We start from the raw sequence: 20,321 nt of genomic DNA on the forward strand, positions 1-20,321 counted from the left end.
AGGAGCCTGTTTCTACAGACGTTGACGCCTCTGTTGAAGGATACGCACGACATTAAACCCTCTTTACGATAGAGTTGCTGGGATACCTAATCATTATCCCGCCCCTTTTTCCAGATACTTGTTTTGATTGGTTGTGATTTGCTTGCCGTCAACCCGTGATGTCACTCAGCGACGAATTGAAACTAAAACAATACCAAAGGATGATACATAAAGTAGTTTTGTCTCAATACAATTCCGTTGATGCAAAACAGTTGCAAAAAATATAATGTATCGAACTCAGACGTACACAAAGAGAGCGTGATTGTAAGTTGGATCAAGCTTTTTAATGGACAGTTTGGCACCATGATCTCCATCAGTTTCAGTTTGTAGTTTGACCACTCAATGCTAGCTTACCAGCCAACAATAGCTAACGTCATTCTTCAGCTATAGCAGGTTGACAAATAATATGTCGTATTTAAGACTCACTATGTCCATGAGAAGATGGAAAGATGAATCGCTAATGCAGGTAGTGTGTCATGGGTCTTAGGGAACGTTATACTATTAATAAACGTAGAGCCATGTTAAGTCAGCTAGCTCGTCATATATTGTGGTGGTCGTTGTAGAATCAGTTTTGTGAAAACCCTTTGCTCTGTAAAGGTGTTCTGGTTGCAGTCTGGGTTGTTTAGTCGAGATCGTCAAGGAGTCACGCAGGAACAAATCTCGGTTCAGAAATCGGGAGCTGAATCCGTTTCAGCTGGCAGTCTTGTACCTAACTAAATTCTGAGATTCACGCGAATTGCTTATATAATATATCAACACACCTCTAGTCAAATGCCCCATTCTTTATTTTCTTGCTTTAGTACCTCCTTTATTTTGAAATACTCCTTTCCTTTGACTTGGAATGGTGATGATGAAAGTTTTAAAATTTTTCCATCTTCATAGTTTTGATACTTCTAGCTGAATTCCCTCAAGATGGATCAAGAAATGGATTCTCAAAAAAGGTACTGACTTGTATATATGTTAACTAACCTGCTTAGATGTCTGCTTAGATACACATGTATTGTGCCTCAGTAAGTCTGCTTAATCTCTTATCAATCATAATATGTAGTACAAACTTGTCTCATGCATATGATAATATCACAATGTATATATATATAATTGCAAACATAATGCACTTATTGGCAAATATTAAGTGCACAAAGAAGTGTAATTATATTTTGGCTTTCCAGTGAGTGAACCCTACTTTGATCTGTTCATTATAGTGACCTCGTTGCTGATGGTTCAGAAGTGGACAAGGGTATAACAGTGACGCAACACAAAGACAGCGAGCTTCCTGAACATTCCGCCATGCCTGAACTGGTAGAATCAATGGAGAATTCCCAAGAGGACATGTCTTCTCAGCATTTCATGGACTTTGGGGCCACGAGTGGACGAGATGATCCCGGCCTCACCCTGGCTAAAGAAGGAACAGCTGAGATGCAATATCACAATGGACAGAAATCAAGCAAGAGGCCCAACTCGCCAGGACCCCAACCGGTTGAAACAGCCTCTGCTTCAAATCAAAGGCCCATCCTCCATCTCAGTTGTAGCCCTACCAATGTTCTGGATGCACCTGATGATAATGTGGTGATGCTGAGCCCTGAAAGCCCTGTCTGTAAACAACTCCCTGCAGACAGCGCCACTCCGGACAGGGAACCCAGGTTTCCCGATCTAGCAGCAAACACAGACCATTCAGGGATTCCAGAACTGGAATCCCGGCCACCTGTCAAGGGCTTAGATTCCGGATTTCTCCCTCAGAACACAGCCCAGGTGGTTGCCACGGTTGCATCCAAGGATGCTGTAAAAACTGCACGCGTTGGCTCTTCTCATACGAAACATGACACTGGACGGCACACAGGAACAACTTTAAAAGGGTAACCGTTTTGCCTAGCAGCATGTTTTGTCTATTTACCAGTGTATACTTTTTGATGATGGATTCGGAGTAGTCGCATCAGTTGTTCTTTAATCCTCAGATTGCCCTAGCCTCATTGTGAACTCTAGTTAAAGGAGACATATTATGGCGTTTTCACAACAAGTAAACATAGTATTTGAGTTCCAGAAAACATGTTTTTGAAGCTGTTTGCTGGATATAGCTTTTAGGAAAAAGAATTTGCCTCCCGCTATTGCCCTCTGTTTCAGTCCCTTCAGAGTGCGCTGTTTCTGGTGTCTGTAGCTTTAATGAGCTAATGAGCTGCTGCCCATTGACCAATGAGGTGTCGGACTGAACCACAGCATGGCGGAGAAGGGATTATTGCCGTTTGCCGACTCCTGGAGCTCTATATCTATCTAATATTATATAATATAATTATAATAATATTATGTATGGGTATTTATATAATATTATATCTAATATCACGGCCAAAAGCTATGTGCGCCTCGGATGATATTATGAATCGTAAGACTGCGTCTGAGGTCTCTGGCACTTCCACAACAAGTAAAGACTCGTAGTGGGGGATATCTTGGCCATGGTTGGGAAGATTTGGGGGGAAGGAACTTTGGCCTCGACTCTCTTAGGTCCATGAACTGCGACATGGAGGAGAAAGGAATTGTGCTCCGGGAGCTGAGCTGCCGGACTTCCGCCGAGATCCCCAGCAGTCCGGCGGCTCCGGCGGGGGTAGCTCGGCGGCAGTCCGGCAGCTCCGGCGGGGGTAGCTCGGCGGCAGTCCGGCGGGGGTAGCTCGGCGGCAGTCCGGCGGGGGTAGCTCGGCGGCAGTCCGGCAGCTCCGGCGGGGGTAGCTCGGCGGCTCAGCTCCGAGAGTACAATCCCTTTCGCCTCCATGTCTCCTCCTCCCACAGGGGAGAGGGGAAGTGGGAGGTAATATTCAACTGTGCCCATTACCTACGTAGGAGGTGGGGCCGAAACTGACTCGCTCGTTTGGTAACTGTCGGCGGGGTACTTTCAGAAATGCATATCTTTCTCCAAAAATCATGTTGTACAGACTTTTTTCAAAGTTTGGATGCATGTTGGAGCACCAGAGATCCAAAACAAATTGTTGTTTTCATAATATGTCCCCTTTAAATAGTTAAGTTAAATAGGACTCTAAACTTAGATGCTTATCTCAGTTTAGAGTCCTATTTTACTTCATGCAGCATGGTTCTAATACGTAAAAAAAATCATTTTTGGAAAGAAACAGGGCCGAGTTGCAAAGTAAAAAAATCAATGAACATTCAGATACCTATATTCTACTTAAATACTTAAATATGCTCTGTTTGCTTACAATCGTTACTTACAACAAAGAATTTGTTGGCCATGTTGGATTCCGTCTATGACGCATACACACATTTTCTTGTACTTTGCAACTTGTTTTGCAACCGTTTCTCACCAAAACGGCCCCTTCTTACAGTTGAACACTACCTCCATTGGGTTAGATTGGACTCCATACTGAAATAAGAGTCTGCATGGCTGGAGTACCAGGCAGGGCTGGGGCTGCTCTCCATCGGATGTGAGCCCTTGTGCGCTGACCCCTTCCTCCCACTCTCTCTGTCCCGTTTTCAGCTCTGCGTTCTCACAGGACGACATGGACAGGCGTTGGCTGGGGACCCCCATCGAAGAGCTGAACCGAATGCCCCAGTGTGCTCCTCCTTTGTCCCACCTGAAGCACACGGCCAGCCACACAGTCACAGTCAGGGTGAGCTCACCTTCTGTGTTTGGTTGGTGTTTGTCTCACGGTTGTTTGTCAGTCAGACACGCAAAGCTGTTAATTTGTGAAACACAAGCGCACATAAACAATAATGAATTAATGTCATTAATAGAAGCTGCAGATGGTTGTACCTGATGCACATGTTGTTGGTTGTAAAGGAATGATATATTGGCCATTTGGTGGATATTCAAATATAGTGAGTGCATCCATTCTTGGCACCCTGGCAGTGTTAACGCCATGCTCGACAAGTTGAGCTCGACAGAACAACAAATTAGGCAGCAGGGGCACTTGAGCTAAGCTATGCATAAAAGAGGTTATTACCGCCATGGTGGATCGTGTCTGTCTTTCAATGTATGAGGAGAGAGTTGTTGTGAATAGGGAGAATTGAGTCAGGCAGTGTGAAGTCAGCACGCAACCCCCTGAGGGCCCCTTGTCAGTGAAGCTCCCATCACACTGCCGTATCCTCCTCAATCAGTCCCTAAGGAATACCAACACACATGCACAGAAACGCATACACATACACAGAACCACACATGCACACACATATACACACACACAAACGCATAAAAAAGTGAAGCAGCTGGCATGAATTTTTCGTTTTTTGCTTCCATCAGATGATGTCGTTGCTATGATGGTCATGATCATGTCTATAGATGCAGTAATATGCATAACACTCTATCACGTCAAATTGTAACATTGTGATACACCCTCCAGGGCTAAAAAATAAAAGATCTAGTTGGATCAAATCTCTAATTTGTATTTATTCAAATTGTAATTTTTAAATAGTATTGTATGACTAGTACAGCATGAGTAAACTATACTCTATTTCAGAGGTCGGCAACCCTAGGCACGTGGCAGAATAATCATTGGCACACTTGAAAAAAATAAAGAAATCGTAATTGTTATTTTTTTATTAAAAAAATTCACCGCACAATGCGGCAGCATAATCATTGCTACCGATTTTTTTTTTTTGCAATTTGTTCTGTTTTGGGCATTTCCTCCCAGTGCAATATGTTTAAATGAGTTACTGAAAGCAGTATTCTGAAATGGGATAAATTAATAGTTTTTAAACCTATGTTGTGAGTTATTGAGAAGAAAATATTTAAAATATTGTAGCAAGTGGCCTGTATGCATCGCTTTCACATGGTTTTGCAAATCTGTACATGTCTTAAAGATATTGATGTGGATGGTTCCAACATTCTCATATATTCTAATTTTTTTACATTTCACCGTGCAACTATGTTTTTGAATGAGTTTCTGAAAGTGGTATATTAAGATGGGACATGTGTAATTATATTTTTTTAAGCCCATGTTGCAAATATAACAACAAAAAAATGTAAAATGTTGATGCATGTTTGTGGACTATATGGAAATAATACAATTCCAGGTCTTCTGGAAATGTTTTTGGTCGCTGTGTCATAATTCAATTTAGTATTTAATATACTGTTGCTTAAGGCACACTCATTAACGAGAAAATGTCAAACTGGCATAGCATGTTGAAAAGGTAGCTGACCCCTGCTCCATTTCATCCTTAAAGTGACTCTTGAAATCACTCAATACAATCAAAACCAAGAAGTTTGCCTGCTTTATTTCTTCTTGAGTAAACCCGACCTGTACCCTCATTGCACCCTTCTTGTTCTGGATGTTCCAGACAGACCTCCTGAGAGAGGGAGAGGTCCCCCAGCACTACCCGTCTAAGTTCAAGGACGCATGGGACGACGTGTCCGTCAAGATGCCCTGCTCCGAGAAGAACCTCTTCTCCGTGGAGACGGAGGTACCAGCAGACACGAGGCCCACGACACTTCAAATGCACTGAAGGATAACCCCTTGAGATGGACTATCTTGGTTTCAAGGGGGTCCAATACATGTAGAGGACCTGAGAAGGGGATGTGATGAAGAGGTTATTTTATATTGTGGTTTTTCTAACCTCAATACACACAAGTTCTTTACAATTACGGTCAAAATCAAACCAGTAACCCTCCTTTTACCAGAAGATGGCAACCCTAACTTGAGACAGTAGGCGAAGCTGGTCAGCAGACATGTTTTTCAGTAAGGTGTGTATGTGGTGTGTTGTGTAGGGTGGAGGCGGTGGTGTACAGAGCCGATGGGGGCTGATCCAGACTGCCCTGACGGGCGAGTTCAAGAGTTCCTTGGACATCACGGTAAGGAGCACAGAGATGGTCACTCATGAGGTTCTGATGCAGCTCTTAAGGAATGTCTTAGGTTTACTTTTCAGCCTAAAGCCTGTCAAGTGTCAGTGTGCAGTTGTTGGATCCAAATGCAATTCCGTAAACAACCACAGGATGGCAGAGTTCAATTCACACATATTCAATTAGGAGTTGGTTTCAAACAATTGCTGTATTTACCAGATTATTAGTGAATGCACACCTTATATATGGTCCCCATCATCAATCATTTGCTTTTAAATCGAAAAAACCTTTGTAAAAACCAAAGTGTATTTCTTGCATACAGGATGCGATACTGAGGTACAACATCACCCACGCCAAGAAGTGGGACTTCACGACCCTGAACCTTCTATGTACAGAGGTAAGACTTGTATGCCAAAAGATAAGACTCAATTCCCAAAAGATGAAAGAAACAGTGCAAAATCCCAGACAGAGATAAAGATCTTTGAAGCACCAGGGTGGCGGTATATGGGAGAGGAGGTTGTGGTGGGGGCAACCGTTGGCTGGTGCTGGGGTCTCATCGATGATTAATTGTGTCGTAGATGTGTGAATATTTATTGTTCCACATTCTATTAAACCAGAATATATCGCATCTGCCGGCTACATTATATCACTTAATCCTCCCCTTCACTGTTGAATTGACGGCTGTCTTGATGTACCGCCGTACCACGTTTGTACGTGACTTTCCTGTTGAAAGACTCATACATCAATGGTATTATCTTGCCCTCTGAGCCGGGTGTTCTTCCCTTTTAAGCGGTCAGTTGAACAGCCTCACTAGCCTGGTCTAACGAGGAGCTCTGCTGCTCACAGCCTTTTTATCTCCAAGCAAATCAGGTGTATGTCGGCCCACCCAGCTGAATCCTCCCCGTCTGCTACCTGGGACAAACGGAGTGTGTATGCATGTGTGTGCGTGTATATGTGTGCACAGGTATAGTGTCTGCATGTGCCTATGTGCACCTGTGTTTATGTGTGTTTGAGCAAAACTACACGTGTGTATGTGTGTGTGTGCACACCTTCCAGTTAGGAGGGATGGGGAAAGAGCATAGCAGTAGCAGCTGTTTCAGGTGAACCAAGGGAATCCCTATCATCCCTAGCAGTGTGTGGCAGACAGCTTCCCTGTCACACACACACACACACACACACACACACACACACACACACACACACACACACACACACACACACACACACACACACACACACACACACACACACACACACACACACACACACACACACACACACACACACACACACACACACACACACCTCTCATTTCCACTACTGAGAAACATTGAATTGTGCCCCGCTAGGACTGATTCTTGGCTGTCAATTTGTATTTCCAACTTTATTCATTGTTATCATTTTTCTTAAATACTTTAAGATTTATTTTACAAATTCATGCAAATTAGTTATTTAGCAGATGCTTTGATCGATGGTTATGCTTATGGTGGACCAACATGCAAATCGTTAAGGAGCAGCTATGGAGCGCAAGACACGTTGCCTGGCATCATTCTTAGCACAAATTTAGTTTTCAATCTGCAATTTGTAGCTGTGCCTTGGTCTGGGTTTCATAATACTGTTGCTTCTGTTCTACACAGTCAAATATATAGGCTGCTTTCTATTATTAATTCACTTGTGTTACTTTATAGTATAGAGGTTATAGTATAATATAATTTTTCATATTTTGGTCTTCTGTTGCCGTTACCATTTTGCTGCCAATATTTTTTCACTGTGTTGCTCCAACGACAATAAGGAAATCTTACAATTTAGGGGGGTAATGATATATGTTTTTCAATTAAACAAAAAGCAAGATCATTTATCTTTTTTTCTTTAACTCTGCATAGGTGATTGGAGTAGTGCAATTAATCGATCAGCATCGCTGCCCCACTGCTGGATGCATTGAGGGGAAAACACTGGGTGTAGCCGTTGGCTAACAGTGGGAATAGATAGAATGTAAGAAGGAGGGAGGGGTTTCCCAAAGCAAGGCTTGGTGCCATAGATACTCTCTAGAGTGGCCTTTTCCCTGAATAGAGGCTGTATTCAGAGGATCATCCATTTTACTGGCCAACTATCTGAACAGGCAAAGATACAGAAACCCTGGAACAAATACATTTCACTTTCAGTCAGAAGCTAAAGTTGTTGTTGTAAATAACTTTTTTGTCGTTGTAAATACGACAAAAAGTACAGAAGTAAAATGAACGATCTGCCCCAGCTTTAAAGGCATGGAGAAGTGCCTAATGCATATTACGTACAGATTAATTGCACGTGCTGATTTTCACCACTTCAGTAATGACTCAGCCCACATTCGGCCACCCTCTGCGCAAACTGGTTGTTTCTTCCTCCCTGTCAAGCAGCTTCTTAGAGAAGGGCAGCAGTAGCAGTGCATCAGATCAATAACTGCCGTGGCCGTTTTACAGCTCAGTCCAATTTAATTAAAAGGTCCCATTGAATGCTATGGAAGGGGAAACCACCCTTCACGTCTGCTCTGTTGCATCAGCAAATAGCCTCCACCAGTCAGATCCTGCTGATGCTCTTAGCTGTGGATGACCGGAGCTGGGAGATGTCCAGGTTTATACAGGGAAACGATTCAAGCGTTGGAAGTGATACCCTGATGCAGGGATGGAGTGTGTGTTTTCCTAATAAGTGTGTGACAAAGAGTGTACTGGTGACATGTTCACTGTTTTCGTGTCGATGTGATGCCCCAGTGTTGTGTCGCGACCTTGGGGTCACGACCCAACACAGGGTCACCTGTTGAGGTTATGACATTCAGAAGGTGATTGCTGAGTTTCATGCTGTATGTTTGCGTTGGTGCATTGTTTATACTGACCTTTCAAGTGTGTCTTCCTCCGTTCCGAGTCTGTTGCACAGCATCTTAGGAAAGTATTGGATCTGCCTAACTGTACTGAAGATAATTTACGGTCATGTTCTAATTGTATTTTTATATGCTATCAGGAAATGACAGTAAATTGTCTTGCCATACCCTCCCAATTGAAAGTGTCACAATGTTTATTTGGTAACCAATGCCCTGACTCTACGTTGTGAGCCAGTTAGGTGTAAGATATAGCTTAATTTGAAATAGAGAAGGCAGACATGTACCAGTAATTGAATATGAAAGGCACCCATGGAAATGGTTGACTTCCTAACACAGGCCTATCCCTGCATTTCACCCTGCTTGATTTACTTTATCACACGTTTGCAATTATCAATTACTTTTGAGCTATCAATTTCCCGTCTAAATGTACGTGTCAATGATTTCTCAATTCGTCTCATGTTGACACTACTACATACATGGTAATATTATGAATGAAGCAGAGGTTACATTGCATTACAATGCAACGCGAGTAGACCACATTCGCCTGTCCATCTCTCCGTTCTTGTATCAACCATTAAACTCCGGTAGATGTGTGTAAACACACCTAACTTAGTGCATGAATGTAGAAAACAGTGCATGGCTCTCTGTGGCTAGCCTTCTTGTGACCCAGCCCCTCCTGCCATCCACCCCGCCCCAGAGGAGCGCTTTATGATGTCAGTGCACCCATTAATCCTGACAGCGTTTAGGCAGACATGCTCTGCAGCCATGTGAAATGCCCACGGCCAAATTGGAGACTCCACTTCCTGGTTTAGAAATCACGCATTTCCCCCTCCCCACACCTCCTTCCCTCTCTCCCCCTCTCTCCCCCTCTCTCCCCCTCTCTGACTCTCGCTCTCTCTCCCACCTCCCCCCCCCCCCCCTTCCAATTGGTCATCTGCATTTGTTCGAAGAAGGTCCATTTAATCAGACCGGCTACCCAACCCTCCTCCCTAACCTTAATGGAAGCAGGCCGGTGATAGATGACTCTGACACCCCTAGCCAATACACTCATAACTGATTGCGCAGTAAATCTGGGTGTATGATAGAATTACTGGACAGTTATTTTAAAAGGGGGGGGGGGGGGGGGGGGTGGTGTAGATGGGTTGCTGAGGCAGGGGCTTCAGCTGTGTCTACGGATGATGCGTGCCCAGCACATTTTTGCTCCCGAGATGAATGGCAGTTGGGGAGGAGGGGGGTACGGGAGCACATTTGGTGCGTCGTCACCGGCTCTGCCGCTGTTTTTATTTAATTTTTATTATTCTCTCACTGCCCTGAATTTATATTTAACGGCACACAACGTCCCATGACGTACATCTATTTATTTTAGTCATAAAGCGCAAGAGAAGGACGGAGGGGATGCTACCCCATTTAGGAGCCACTCGGCGGTGAGGTTCATAAAGCTCTATGCCGTCAGAGATCCCTCCACGCCAGACATATGGTTATGGGGCGTTTAGTTCCCGGTAAACACCTGGGATGTGCAGCTGGCCTCTCGGGTGTCTGCAGAGGCTGGGGTGTGATTAAAGATATGAAGAGCACCCATTCCCGCTTAGATGGGAGTGAAGGTAATGGGCCCGCGCACGCACGCACGCACAAGCACTGTGTCCATTCACAGCTCAGACAATCCCGATACCTCTCTACCGTCTGCACTGTTGAAGATGAAGCCACATTAAGCTGGCTTGTTTGTTAAACGGCTGTTTCAGTACCTTCTATATATGCCCCTCTCCCCCCTTCTTCTTGTCTTGACTGTCTGAAATGTCAATTGTTTTATAGGTGCAGGTTCACTAGTATACAAACAATTCTTGTCAGCATTTAGGAGGAGGACGCTAATGACATAGAGATAATTAACATCACCTTCTCCCGAGGAGTCCCTTAGAGATATCTTCGATGCACATGGGTTTGGTGTGACAGCAGTGTGGCTGGAATGCAGAAAAACATAATTCTTGCTTTTTGCGTGCTCCTAGGTTGTTTGTGTCTGTTTGACAGACCAAAGAATGACCCAGGACCTTCCTTTGTCAACCTGCCACATAACTTCAGTTTCATCTGGTCGCACCCATCACATGAACACAGCCGGAGATACAATGTTGGAAATAGTATTTTTACCCAGTTTTTCACTGTGGTCTTGCTTTGCCATTTACTATTGGTTACTATTGGTGTTCAGTACTTGTTGTTGTGAAAAAAAACCTTCATGCTGATGACCAAACACAATCTCAGCTCTGATCAACACAATACTCATGTCTGTCCGTCTGTCCCTCTGGGCTTCTCCTTCTCCAGGTTCTGGAGCGCTGCGAGGCCAAGGAGCTGTTTGAAGTGCTCCTGCCTGGCATGGTGAAGCTGGCCCTCAGCGCCCCAAAAATATGCACATCGGTATGTAGTGTTATCCACTGACGACTGGCTTCAGATTCCACTGACGCACCATTATCACAGCCTTCTCTGGAACTGCTTGAATCGCCGTATTTAATTTAACCTATTTAGCGTTTTGAATGAAAATATGAATATATGTGTAACACGTTCAATGAGCGAATGGACACCGGGGTTGCTTGGAAGCACACGCAAGTCTTTTATTTGCATGAGTTACGACAGTCCAGAAATTATAAAGCCGCCGCCACCGCGGTCACAGGGAGCGTTTACAGAGACTTTCCCACAACGTAGTTCATGTGCTCCAGTCCTTGTCTCTGCTCCCGATCCCTTCCCACTACAAGATGAAGCAGGCACGTAAATACACACTCCCTGATTGGGTCTGATTGCGGACACCGCAGTCAGACCCAATCCACCCAGCCGATCCGGTGTGCCCCCAACATGCCCATGCTCCCTCCTGCAGGCCAGACGCCGTATGTCCCCCCCACAATATGTCACTATGGTATGAACATTTTTTTCTGGAAAAAGTGGACTACTAGTGTAGTAGACCAAAGGAGATTGAATGTACACACAATTATACAGAGCGAGATATTACCCACGTTCTACGCATTGCCTGTGTAGCAAGAGCAGCCATGATGGGGGCAGGAATCAAGTGTGGAGGGACATTTCTAACGGCCATCATCTGTCGGCTGGACCATGCCTGTCGGTTGGAAAAGTTGGCGTTACAATAACCGTAGATTGAAATAGGATTTCATTCTGCCGTCCATCTGATTGACTCGATTTGTTTTCATACTAGACTCTGTCCATTCATACATTTTTTTTTTGTAATTTATTTAATAAGGCAAAGAGTGTACCTTATTGGCGGGATATTTAGATGCCACGGATACAAGTACAGGACAGCAGAAGACTGAGAACAAAATGCCTTGAATGCCCTAATGCTGTACGTCAATTTTAAACCAACCTCGCAATCTAATCCACGTTTTGATACGATCTCCTAAGTGCCACATCCCTGCACCTTCTCATTATCCGTCATGGACGATCTCGGAATGCCAACATCTGCATTCCTCTAATTCAATTCCTTATCTCAGAGCTATGGGAGTAATTAAATAACAGCCATTTCTTTGGCTGGAGAAATAATGTCCTTGTATTTTGTTCCTCAGCGGAGACGAGGCTTGGCTTGAGCACGTCGGCTGTGGTTTTAGAACAAAGGGCACCGTGGGACTGGCTGCTCGTCAGCGCGCCGTAGCGCCCGCTAATGTTTCAGTGGGTGGGTTATTAGAGGCTGGTATCGATCAGCCCTCAGCCCGGCCTTGGGAGGCTCTTTAGGCCTAATCAGTGGAGATGGATGGGCCCTACCACCGGGGTCCGACCGCACTGACCAGGAGAGGGAGAGATGGAGGGGGGGAGGGGGGGGGGGCAGAGCCTTAATTACTGGCAGCCATTTAACTAATGGAACTCAGCCTTCCCCCTGTTTTACGGCGCAGGGCTAACATGGCTAAACTAATTAGCCTCCCACATCAGGAGATCCTTCTGCCCAAAACAACGTGCCGCCTGGCCACCTACGTAGCCATGCGATGCTCCATCGCTCTCCTCTCTGTCTCTCTCTCTCTCCCTCTCTCTCTCACTCTCTCTGTCTTTGTCTCTGTTTCTGTCTGTCTGTTTGTCTATTTCTCCCTCTCCTCTCCTCCTTTTTATTAATGTCCTCATACAAGGTTATCCAGCGTCCGCCATATTGTCTCCATGCCCCTGTCTGCGTTATGTATTTGATAATTATTAACGTGTGTGTGTGTGTGTGTGTGTGTGTGTGTGTGTGTGTGTGTGTGTGTGGTGTCAGCCCATCCCCCTGCTGAAGGCCAGGCAGAACCACTCCCTGACTCTGTCCCAGGAGCAGATCTCCTGTCTCCTGGCCAACGCCTTCTTCTGCACCTTCCCAAAACGCAACTCCCGCAACTCCAACTACCCCGAAATCAACTTCCACAGGTAACGGATTGCAGCCACGCCAGCGTTATGGGCCTTCGAGATATTGAATAAAGCTATTGTGGCAATTGAGATTCAGTAACAATGCTGGATGAAAGAAGTTGGCAGGCATGTTATGCACTGACATACCTTGTTGGATTGACTGGGAGACAGATTCTAGTGTTTTATGAATCTATTCATTAGATTGGATTATTTATAAATTATCAATTATTATCTGTGAATACATTTTATTTGTTTGTTTGTCTGTTTTAATATCTGACGTAATAATCATGACGCACTTAATCATGCAGTTCTAAGGCTTGCAAATATCATTTTTATTAAAAGTCCTCTAACAGAGTTCATCAGTATACACCAAAAAAGTAAAATCAAATACGATTGCAATGTTGAAAACCTGTTTGATTTCGTGGGGCATGTGACCTACGGTATACACACTACCATAAGGGGGCACTGTAACCTTGGACATGCTTTCATTAGGCTCTCGTAATCATCCACCAGCCTGTGCAGTGTGAGTTTTGACTCTCTTAGGAGAACCCCAAAGCATATGTTTAGAGAAAAATTAAAAAAATTCACAAAGTTTTCTCTCCCCCCAATGTGGTCTGTCACATTTAACTGTGCACTATAAGCCTGTCTGTCACAGTAAAACTCTTGATAGGTATAGGCCCCTCCATGGGGAGAGTGGTTTGTGTCTCTGGGTTGGCAGATCGTCTCTGAGCTGCTTGTTTCCCTGTCTTGGGGTGTGTGTGTGTGTGTGTGTGTGTGTGTGTGTGTGTGTGTGTGTGTGTGTGTGTGTGTGTGTGTGTGTGTGTGTGTGTGTGTGTGTGTGTGTGTGTGTGTGTGTGTGTGTGTGTGTGTGTGTGTGTGTGTGTGTGTGTGTGTGGCGTGCGTTTACTTGTGTGGTAGACGTTGTCACTGTAGGAGTGTTTTATGGCTGATGTCTGCTCCTGCCTACTCAGACCCAGTGATCCGGTCAGACGTGTGTGTGTGTGTGTGTGTGTGTGTGTGTGTGTGTGTGTGTGTGTGTGTGTGTGTGTGTGTGTGTGTGTGTGTGTGTGTGTGTGTGTGTGTGTGTGTGTGGGCCACGGCGAGGCTAATTGTAACAAATGTATGTTGTGATAAAGTGAGATGAAAAAAGCAAGCAACATCAAGTGCCTATCTGTGGTCTACCCTCTGCGTCGTGACTGTGCCATGGTGAGCTATCACTTGTGGTGCTGCTGGGATGTGGGATGATGTGTCATGCATGTCAGGCCAATTAATAGGGAGCCCATTAGTGCCTTCGTTATCAATCTCACGCTACGCAAAATAAACTCCAGAAGGAGTTCCTTTTCCTTCGGCCTCAATCACGTCCACCATCATTTCTGACATCATTGCGTATTGTCTAAGGAATTCATGCGCGCAAATCTATTAGATTTCGCTCGTTATTTCGGCACCGGTCGGTGGCCAGGCAGTGTTTACAGGACGCCCAATTGCATTTTGGGAGGGAAGAGTTGGAGGAGAAAACGTCTGACACCGGCGCTAACCAGGTTTCGCGATGTCAAGCAAAGTTCGACGCGTTGCCATGGAAAGTGAGTTATAGTTGGCTGCGTTCGCATCTCGCGTCTCCATCTCCATCTCCAAATAATTTGGAGATCCAACTTAATTGAATTTTTTCCCCCCCAATTTGTCTCAGGGCACCCTTCTTCTTCTCATTAGTGGGGCCTAACGGTGTCTGGGAGCAAACTGGGATGGGGTGTGTGGGAGTGCTTCTGGGCTCTGCCATGAGGGGGGAGTTTCAGCTCTGTGTGTTTTTTTTTTATTTTTGAGAGTCGTTGCTACTTCATAGACACCAACTTCTGTCTTTAACTGTAATTAGCCATCTGCTTTCCCCCCCTGGGGTAAGACAGCAGCACCAGATTGCACTCTTTATACGCACGCTTTGTGCTGGGGTTTTTCTAGCCTCCCTTCTCTGCACTTCACTTATTATTTTAACTCAATGTTAAATCATGCAGTCGATCATCTGAAATGGGCACCCTCCTTGCAAACCCTCTGTGAGATCTGGTCCACCCCTCCTTGCAAACCCTCTGTGAGATCTGGTCCACCCCTCCTTGCAAACCCTCTGTGAGATCTGGTCCACCCCTCCTTGCAAACCCTCTGTGAGATCTGGTCCACCCCTCCTTGCAAACCCTCTGTGAGATCTGGTCCACCCCTCCTTAAAAACCCTCTGTGAGATCTGGTCCACCCCTCCTTAAAAACCCTCTGTGAGATCTGGTCCGTCCCTTCTGTCAGTCCCTCTATGATATCTGGACTATCCCTCCTTTAAAACCCTCTTTGAATCTGGTCCAGACCTTCTATCAGACCCTCTATAAGATCTGGTCCAGACCTTCTATCAGACCCTCTATGATATCTGGTCCAGACCTTCAATCAGACCCTCTATGATATCTGGTCCAGACCTTCAATCAGACCCTCTGTGACATCTCCCTGGTCTGTAAATGCCACAGGCAGGCTAAGTGGGGGTAAGGCACACCTTATAGCTTGAGCATCGATTCAGACGACCAGAGAGAGACGGAGAACGAGAGAGTGAGAAAGAGAGAGAGATGGCCGTTTCAGACCTGGCAGCGGCCAAGCCATCGCAGAAGGCTGCCTCCACCGTTTCTGCTTTCTCTTTTTACTATCAGCATCCCCCCTCCCCCAACACCCCCACCACCCCCACCAACCCCCACGCCCTGCTGAGCGAGGGAGAAAAATCAACAACAAGTTTGTTGTACCGGCGTCCAGCCCCCGTCCGATACGGGCGCTCCCTGGATCGTTATTGGACCCCCCCCCTCCGCCCGCTCCCCCCGCCCCCTCACCGCGGTAATTGAGTGAGTGTCCGTCACTTTGCTTATCGGCTACAGTAGCGCTCCGTCTTGGCCGGGGCCGGGCGGCAGGCAATCTCCTGATTGCTGTTTTGGCACAACTGTCAAGGTCTGTCCTCTTGTTAAGTGATGGATAGATATGAGCAGGAGGGGGGGGGGGGGGGGGGAGGTACCTTCCCCTCGCCTTCCACTTGGGCTTTTTACTCATACAGAAAGGCAAATGAATAGGATACACAAAAATAAGATGTGTGTGTATATGTATATATATATATATATTGTGTTTTTGTTTTATTCAATTTGTTTATTTCTGTCATGCCCATAGCTCATTATCGGCCTTAAACCTTGTTGCGGCTGCTTCTTAAACTGATACCTTCGGCTGATCTGCAAGAAAATAATTGTCTGTAGGGAAATGGTGGGAGAACGTTGGCCCCTTTTTGGAGATGCATTGTTTTGCAGAATTGCACAGCCGTAAACATAATAATTGGAAACGTCTTGAGTAAACCACCACGGGGATTCCATCTCTTTGGCACTTTAGAGATGAGGCCCTGATTTATTGTGCATCGGGCAGTCCCCCCCCCCATCCGGGCACTGTCCACGTGCGTCACCGGTGTGTCTCCTCCTTGGGAACATTAGGGCAGGATGGTCCTTCTACTCATGGCTGAAGGGACCGGGGGGAGGGGGGGAGGAGGAGAAGGGGTGAGAGAGTGTGACCACGGCATTGAGTGAGGGAATGCCTGATGGACAGAGTAGGAAGAAACCTCTATAGTCAATAAGCAGATCGCCTTGGATGCGTGGGCCTTTTTTCCTTTCTGTCCCTCTCTTGCCCCGGGGCTTTTAGTGCATCAGCTTTCCCTCCTTTTGTCATTTCATTTTACTCCCTGCTTTGCCGGGTCGGTTTTTTGTTGTTGTTGCTGTTGTCGTTACTGGTTTCTCGCTGAAGTGCCGTGAGAGGTACGGATACATGGTGCGTTCTGATTGGAAGTGGCTTTACTCTGCTCTTAGCGCAGGCGGCCGCCCGCTTGGTTTAGGCTGCCCATATCAAGCCGGCCGAGTACCGGCCAGCTCCCCTTCCCTTGGTTGTATCAAGACGCTGAGGGTTAATCCACTTGCAGAAAACACCCTCCACTGTTAATGCCAGCCAGTCTGCATTCACCGACTTTGCTACAGAATACAAAATGCACAAATATGACACAAATAGGTGAAGTCCAACTTTTATTCTAGAAATACTGCATGTAAAATGCCCAAATAGCTTGGAATACTTTATGTTTTTAGGGAAAAACTGTGTCGTTCTGTCAGATCGTGTCAGCTCTGTGATTGAGTTCTTTATATAACCAAGAGAAACCATGTTTCTGTGCACCTTATTTCTACGAAAGGGGTTACTCGATTTCATACTGGACTACATGAAGTATTTCCCCCCCCACCCCCCCCCCACCCTCTTTGCACTCCCTTTCCCCTGCTACGCGTTTAGCCTTGATTCTTCTGACACAAGTTGCCTCAGGCACTGCTGTTTTTGTTCTTCCATTCAGAGTGGATGGCAGAGAGACTGAATGTCCGACTTAACCATTGAGTTCACTCACCGCCCCCCCTCAGAGCCGTAGTGAAGGATAGGGGGGTTCTTAAGCTTTTCCATCCCGGGACCCAAAAGGCAATTTCAGTGTGGCTTAGTGATCCAACCTCACACAGCAGAGTACTCTGAGCACACCAGGATTCAGGAACCACCAGACTCTATTGGACGAAATTAGACTTATGAGACAATGTATGAAGAGAGATAAATTCAACCATCAGTTTAATAAATTCTCACTATTATAAAGATAACTTGGAGTTTAAGGGTGCCAATATTGTGGCAGTTATGAAGTACACAAATCAAGTCCACAATGGGTGTTGTGTATACCAACTATAAAAGGTTTTTATTATTTTTTCTTAATTGTCATGTATTGTGCAAACTGCTGTGTTTCTGACTACCTCCCTTCAAAACAATCTCCCCAGAAGATATTCCGCTTATTTGCAAAGAATCTGTCTCTATTACAGCGAATGCTATTGTTTCTCCCAAACTCTTCCGAGTAGATTGAATACAGTGTCTACTTGACAAGAATCTTTTTCCTCAAAGTATCTCTGGCCCGTTTCAGATTGTTCGAAGGCTACTCGTTGAGGAAGATCGAGAAGTTAAAAACGCTGTTGTGCTACTTCAGGAGAGTCACACAGACACGTAAGCTATGAAATATGACCCACTGGTATCATGGCTACTGCTTTGTGTTTTGATGCCTTTCCAGGCTCATACAGCTCGGGTGAATGAATAACAAAAAATCTTTGTTTTGGTTCAAGGGCCCAAAGGTCTCGTGACGTTCACCAGACAGTGTTTGAGCAACCCTCCGAACTGGGAAAGGTAATAATGCATCATCTATAATGAGCTATTCATCGACGAATATTCTCTGACACATCGAAATCTAAGTTTGCGTCAATATTTTAAATATTTTGATGTTCCTGGATATGTTATTCCATTTAATGGTATCTGCCACCCTGAGGCATAACATCACTGATCTGAGTGTTGTGGTTCTTCCCTCCAGCTCTAAGACCCTGATGACCCGACTGCACATCACGTGTGAGGGGACGATCGAGGAACACGGATACGGGATGCTACAGGTTCGAGTCCCATTTAGGAGTTCCTGCTGTGATACAATATAGGATTTTAGGTTCTCTGGCTAGGATGTTCCCAGGGCCATTCTAAGCCGGAAGGTACGCAGGCTCAATCCCCACTGACCAGCTGTAGCCACCACATGATAAGCCCCCAAAATACCTGCTCTTTAATGCCATGCACCTGAACATATTCAACCTTTATGTCTTTGGATCAAAGGTAATGGTAATGCGGAAATAAAACCACAAACACATTTGGATCCTATTCATACATATGCAGAGATCCATACATTGATACATTGATACATTGAATTTGAATCGGTGTCTAAAAACCTATATGATGCATTCCAGTATAATAAGCAGTACGGGATGTTTTCTCCTCCCTTTCGCCGTGTTGACTGCTCTTTCTTCAGACCCCCCAGTATATTTCAGTGTGCATCTACCTGGATAAACTGCTGACATCATATCTGTCTGGCTGGGTTCACCCCTGCACCCCTCCACCCATCACCATCGCCCACTAGTGTTGCCATGCAACACTAGTGGATAAACTGCTGACATCATATCTGTCTGGCTGGGTTCACCCCTGCACCCCTCCACCCATCACCATCGCCCACTAGTGTTGCCATGCAGCTGGTTTGTTTTTCCTGTGGTTGACAGTTGATGTGTACACACGAGTGGCCCTGGGGAGGGGCGAGGGTGGTGTGGGTGGTGGTGGGGGTGGGGGGGAGAGAGAGGAGGAAGGGACCCATGGGTGGGATGATGGTGGAGGGGCTGGGAGGGCCAGCCAGCCAGCCAGCCAGCCAGCCAGCCAGCCAGCCTGCCATCGCAGCAGGCCTCGACCTATCAGTGGTGGTGGTGGTGGGGTGGAGTACCTCCGGAGTGACGGCTGCCTCTTGGTGGAGCGCGGGGGCTCTGATAGGGTGGGGACGGCTGTCATTGTGTCAAGAGGAGGGTGGAGTGGAGGGGGCTGCAGGGGAAGGGTAAAAGGGGGGTACCAGGGTGCAAGATAGCCAGGGGGAGAGGCTGACTTCAATGAAAAGAAAGAGAAAAGCCAAGCACCCGCCTCCCTCCCTCCCTCCCTCCACCCCCCCCCCGCTGTCATGCATCCAAACACGGACGTGGCCCAGTGAGCACAACCCCTCAACCCCCTGACAGGATCTAGAAGGCAGAATAAGGGAGTGCTGTGAATGGGCTTCACTCACGCCTACGTCCTTCCTCCGAAACAAAAACACGCACACACACACACACACACAAAGACACACACACACGCACACACAATGTGGAGGGTCAGATCTGGCGCTTTTCATTTGAAATCTTCGTCCCATATTGGCAAGTTAACCACGATGCCAGCGTTACTGGAAATATCCCTATTTGCTTGAGGTATTAACGTCGCACACATTTGTTAGCTGATCTGTATCGCATTACATTTGTTGTGTATAAATAATGCTGATAATCAAATTATAAGAGCGATCTTTCATTATTAATGAATGATTGTAGATGGCATAAAATGTAATGAAATTACAGAAATGACGTTTTTAAAATATCGACGGAACTACTCGCTCAGCAAACAGAATAGAGCGTAACGACAAAAAACGACAATCCAACGGCAAAATCCGGCTGCTTTACACCAATTCCTCCAGCAGAAATTCTGAATGGGACGACTTGTGTCACTGAGCGTCCGACCACACTTCCACATTGCAGGGCGTAGTGACCAGCGTGTGATCCCATCGTCGGGCCCCACGCGTTCACGTCGGACTGCGGCCTCCCTCGGTCGTCCACCGTGATGGATGCGGCGTGCGTCCCACCCTCCGAGCCGCTGATTGGATTA

The 20,321-nt window shown here is 46.0% G+C and overlaps 1 protein-coding gene across 2 annotated transcripts in view; it reads left to right on the forward strand.

Annotated features, from left to right (window-relative positions):
• The first annotated feature begins 82 nt into the window (after positions 1-82).
• The window catches only part of parga (poly (ADP-ribose) glycohydrolase a), a 32,719-nt gene continuing 12,480 nt past the window's right edge, over positions 83-20,321 (forward strand). Inside the window, exons 1-12 of one of the 2 annotated variants that reach the window (XM_060073746.1) lie at positions 83-303; positions 922-980; positions 1,242-1,892; positions 3,515-3,647; positions 5,311-5,433; positions 5,738-5,821; positions 6,132-6,206; positions 10,971-11,063; positions 12,889-13,034; positions 17,989-18,068; positions 18,185-18,245; positions 18,427-18,502. In XM_060073746.1, coding sequence (XP_059929729.1) covers positions 952-980; positions 1,242-1,892; positions 3,515-3,647; positions 5,311-5,433; positions 5,738-5,821; positions 6,132-6,206; positions 10,971-11,063; positions 12,889-13,034; positions 17,989-18,068; positions 18,185-18,245; positions 18,427-18,502 — 1,551 coding nt within the window. In that variant the 5' untranslated portion in view covers positions 83-303; positions 922-951. The other variant, XM_060073747.1, reaches the window with a different exon arrangement.

Source organism: Gadus macrocephalus, chromosome 15 (assembly GCF_031168955.1).
Source record: "Gadus macrocephalus chromosome 15, ASM3116895v1".
NCBI lineage: Eukaryota > Metazoa > Chordata > Actinopteri > Gadiformes > Gadidae > Gadus > Gadus macrocephalus.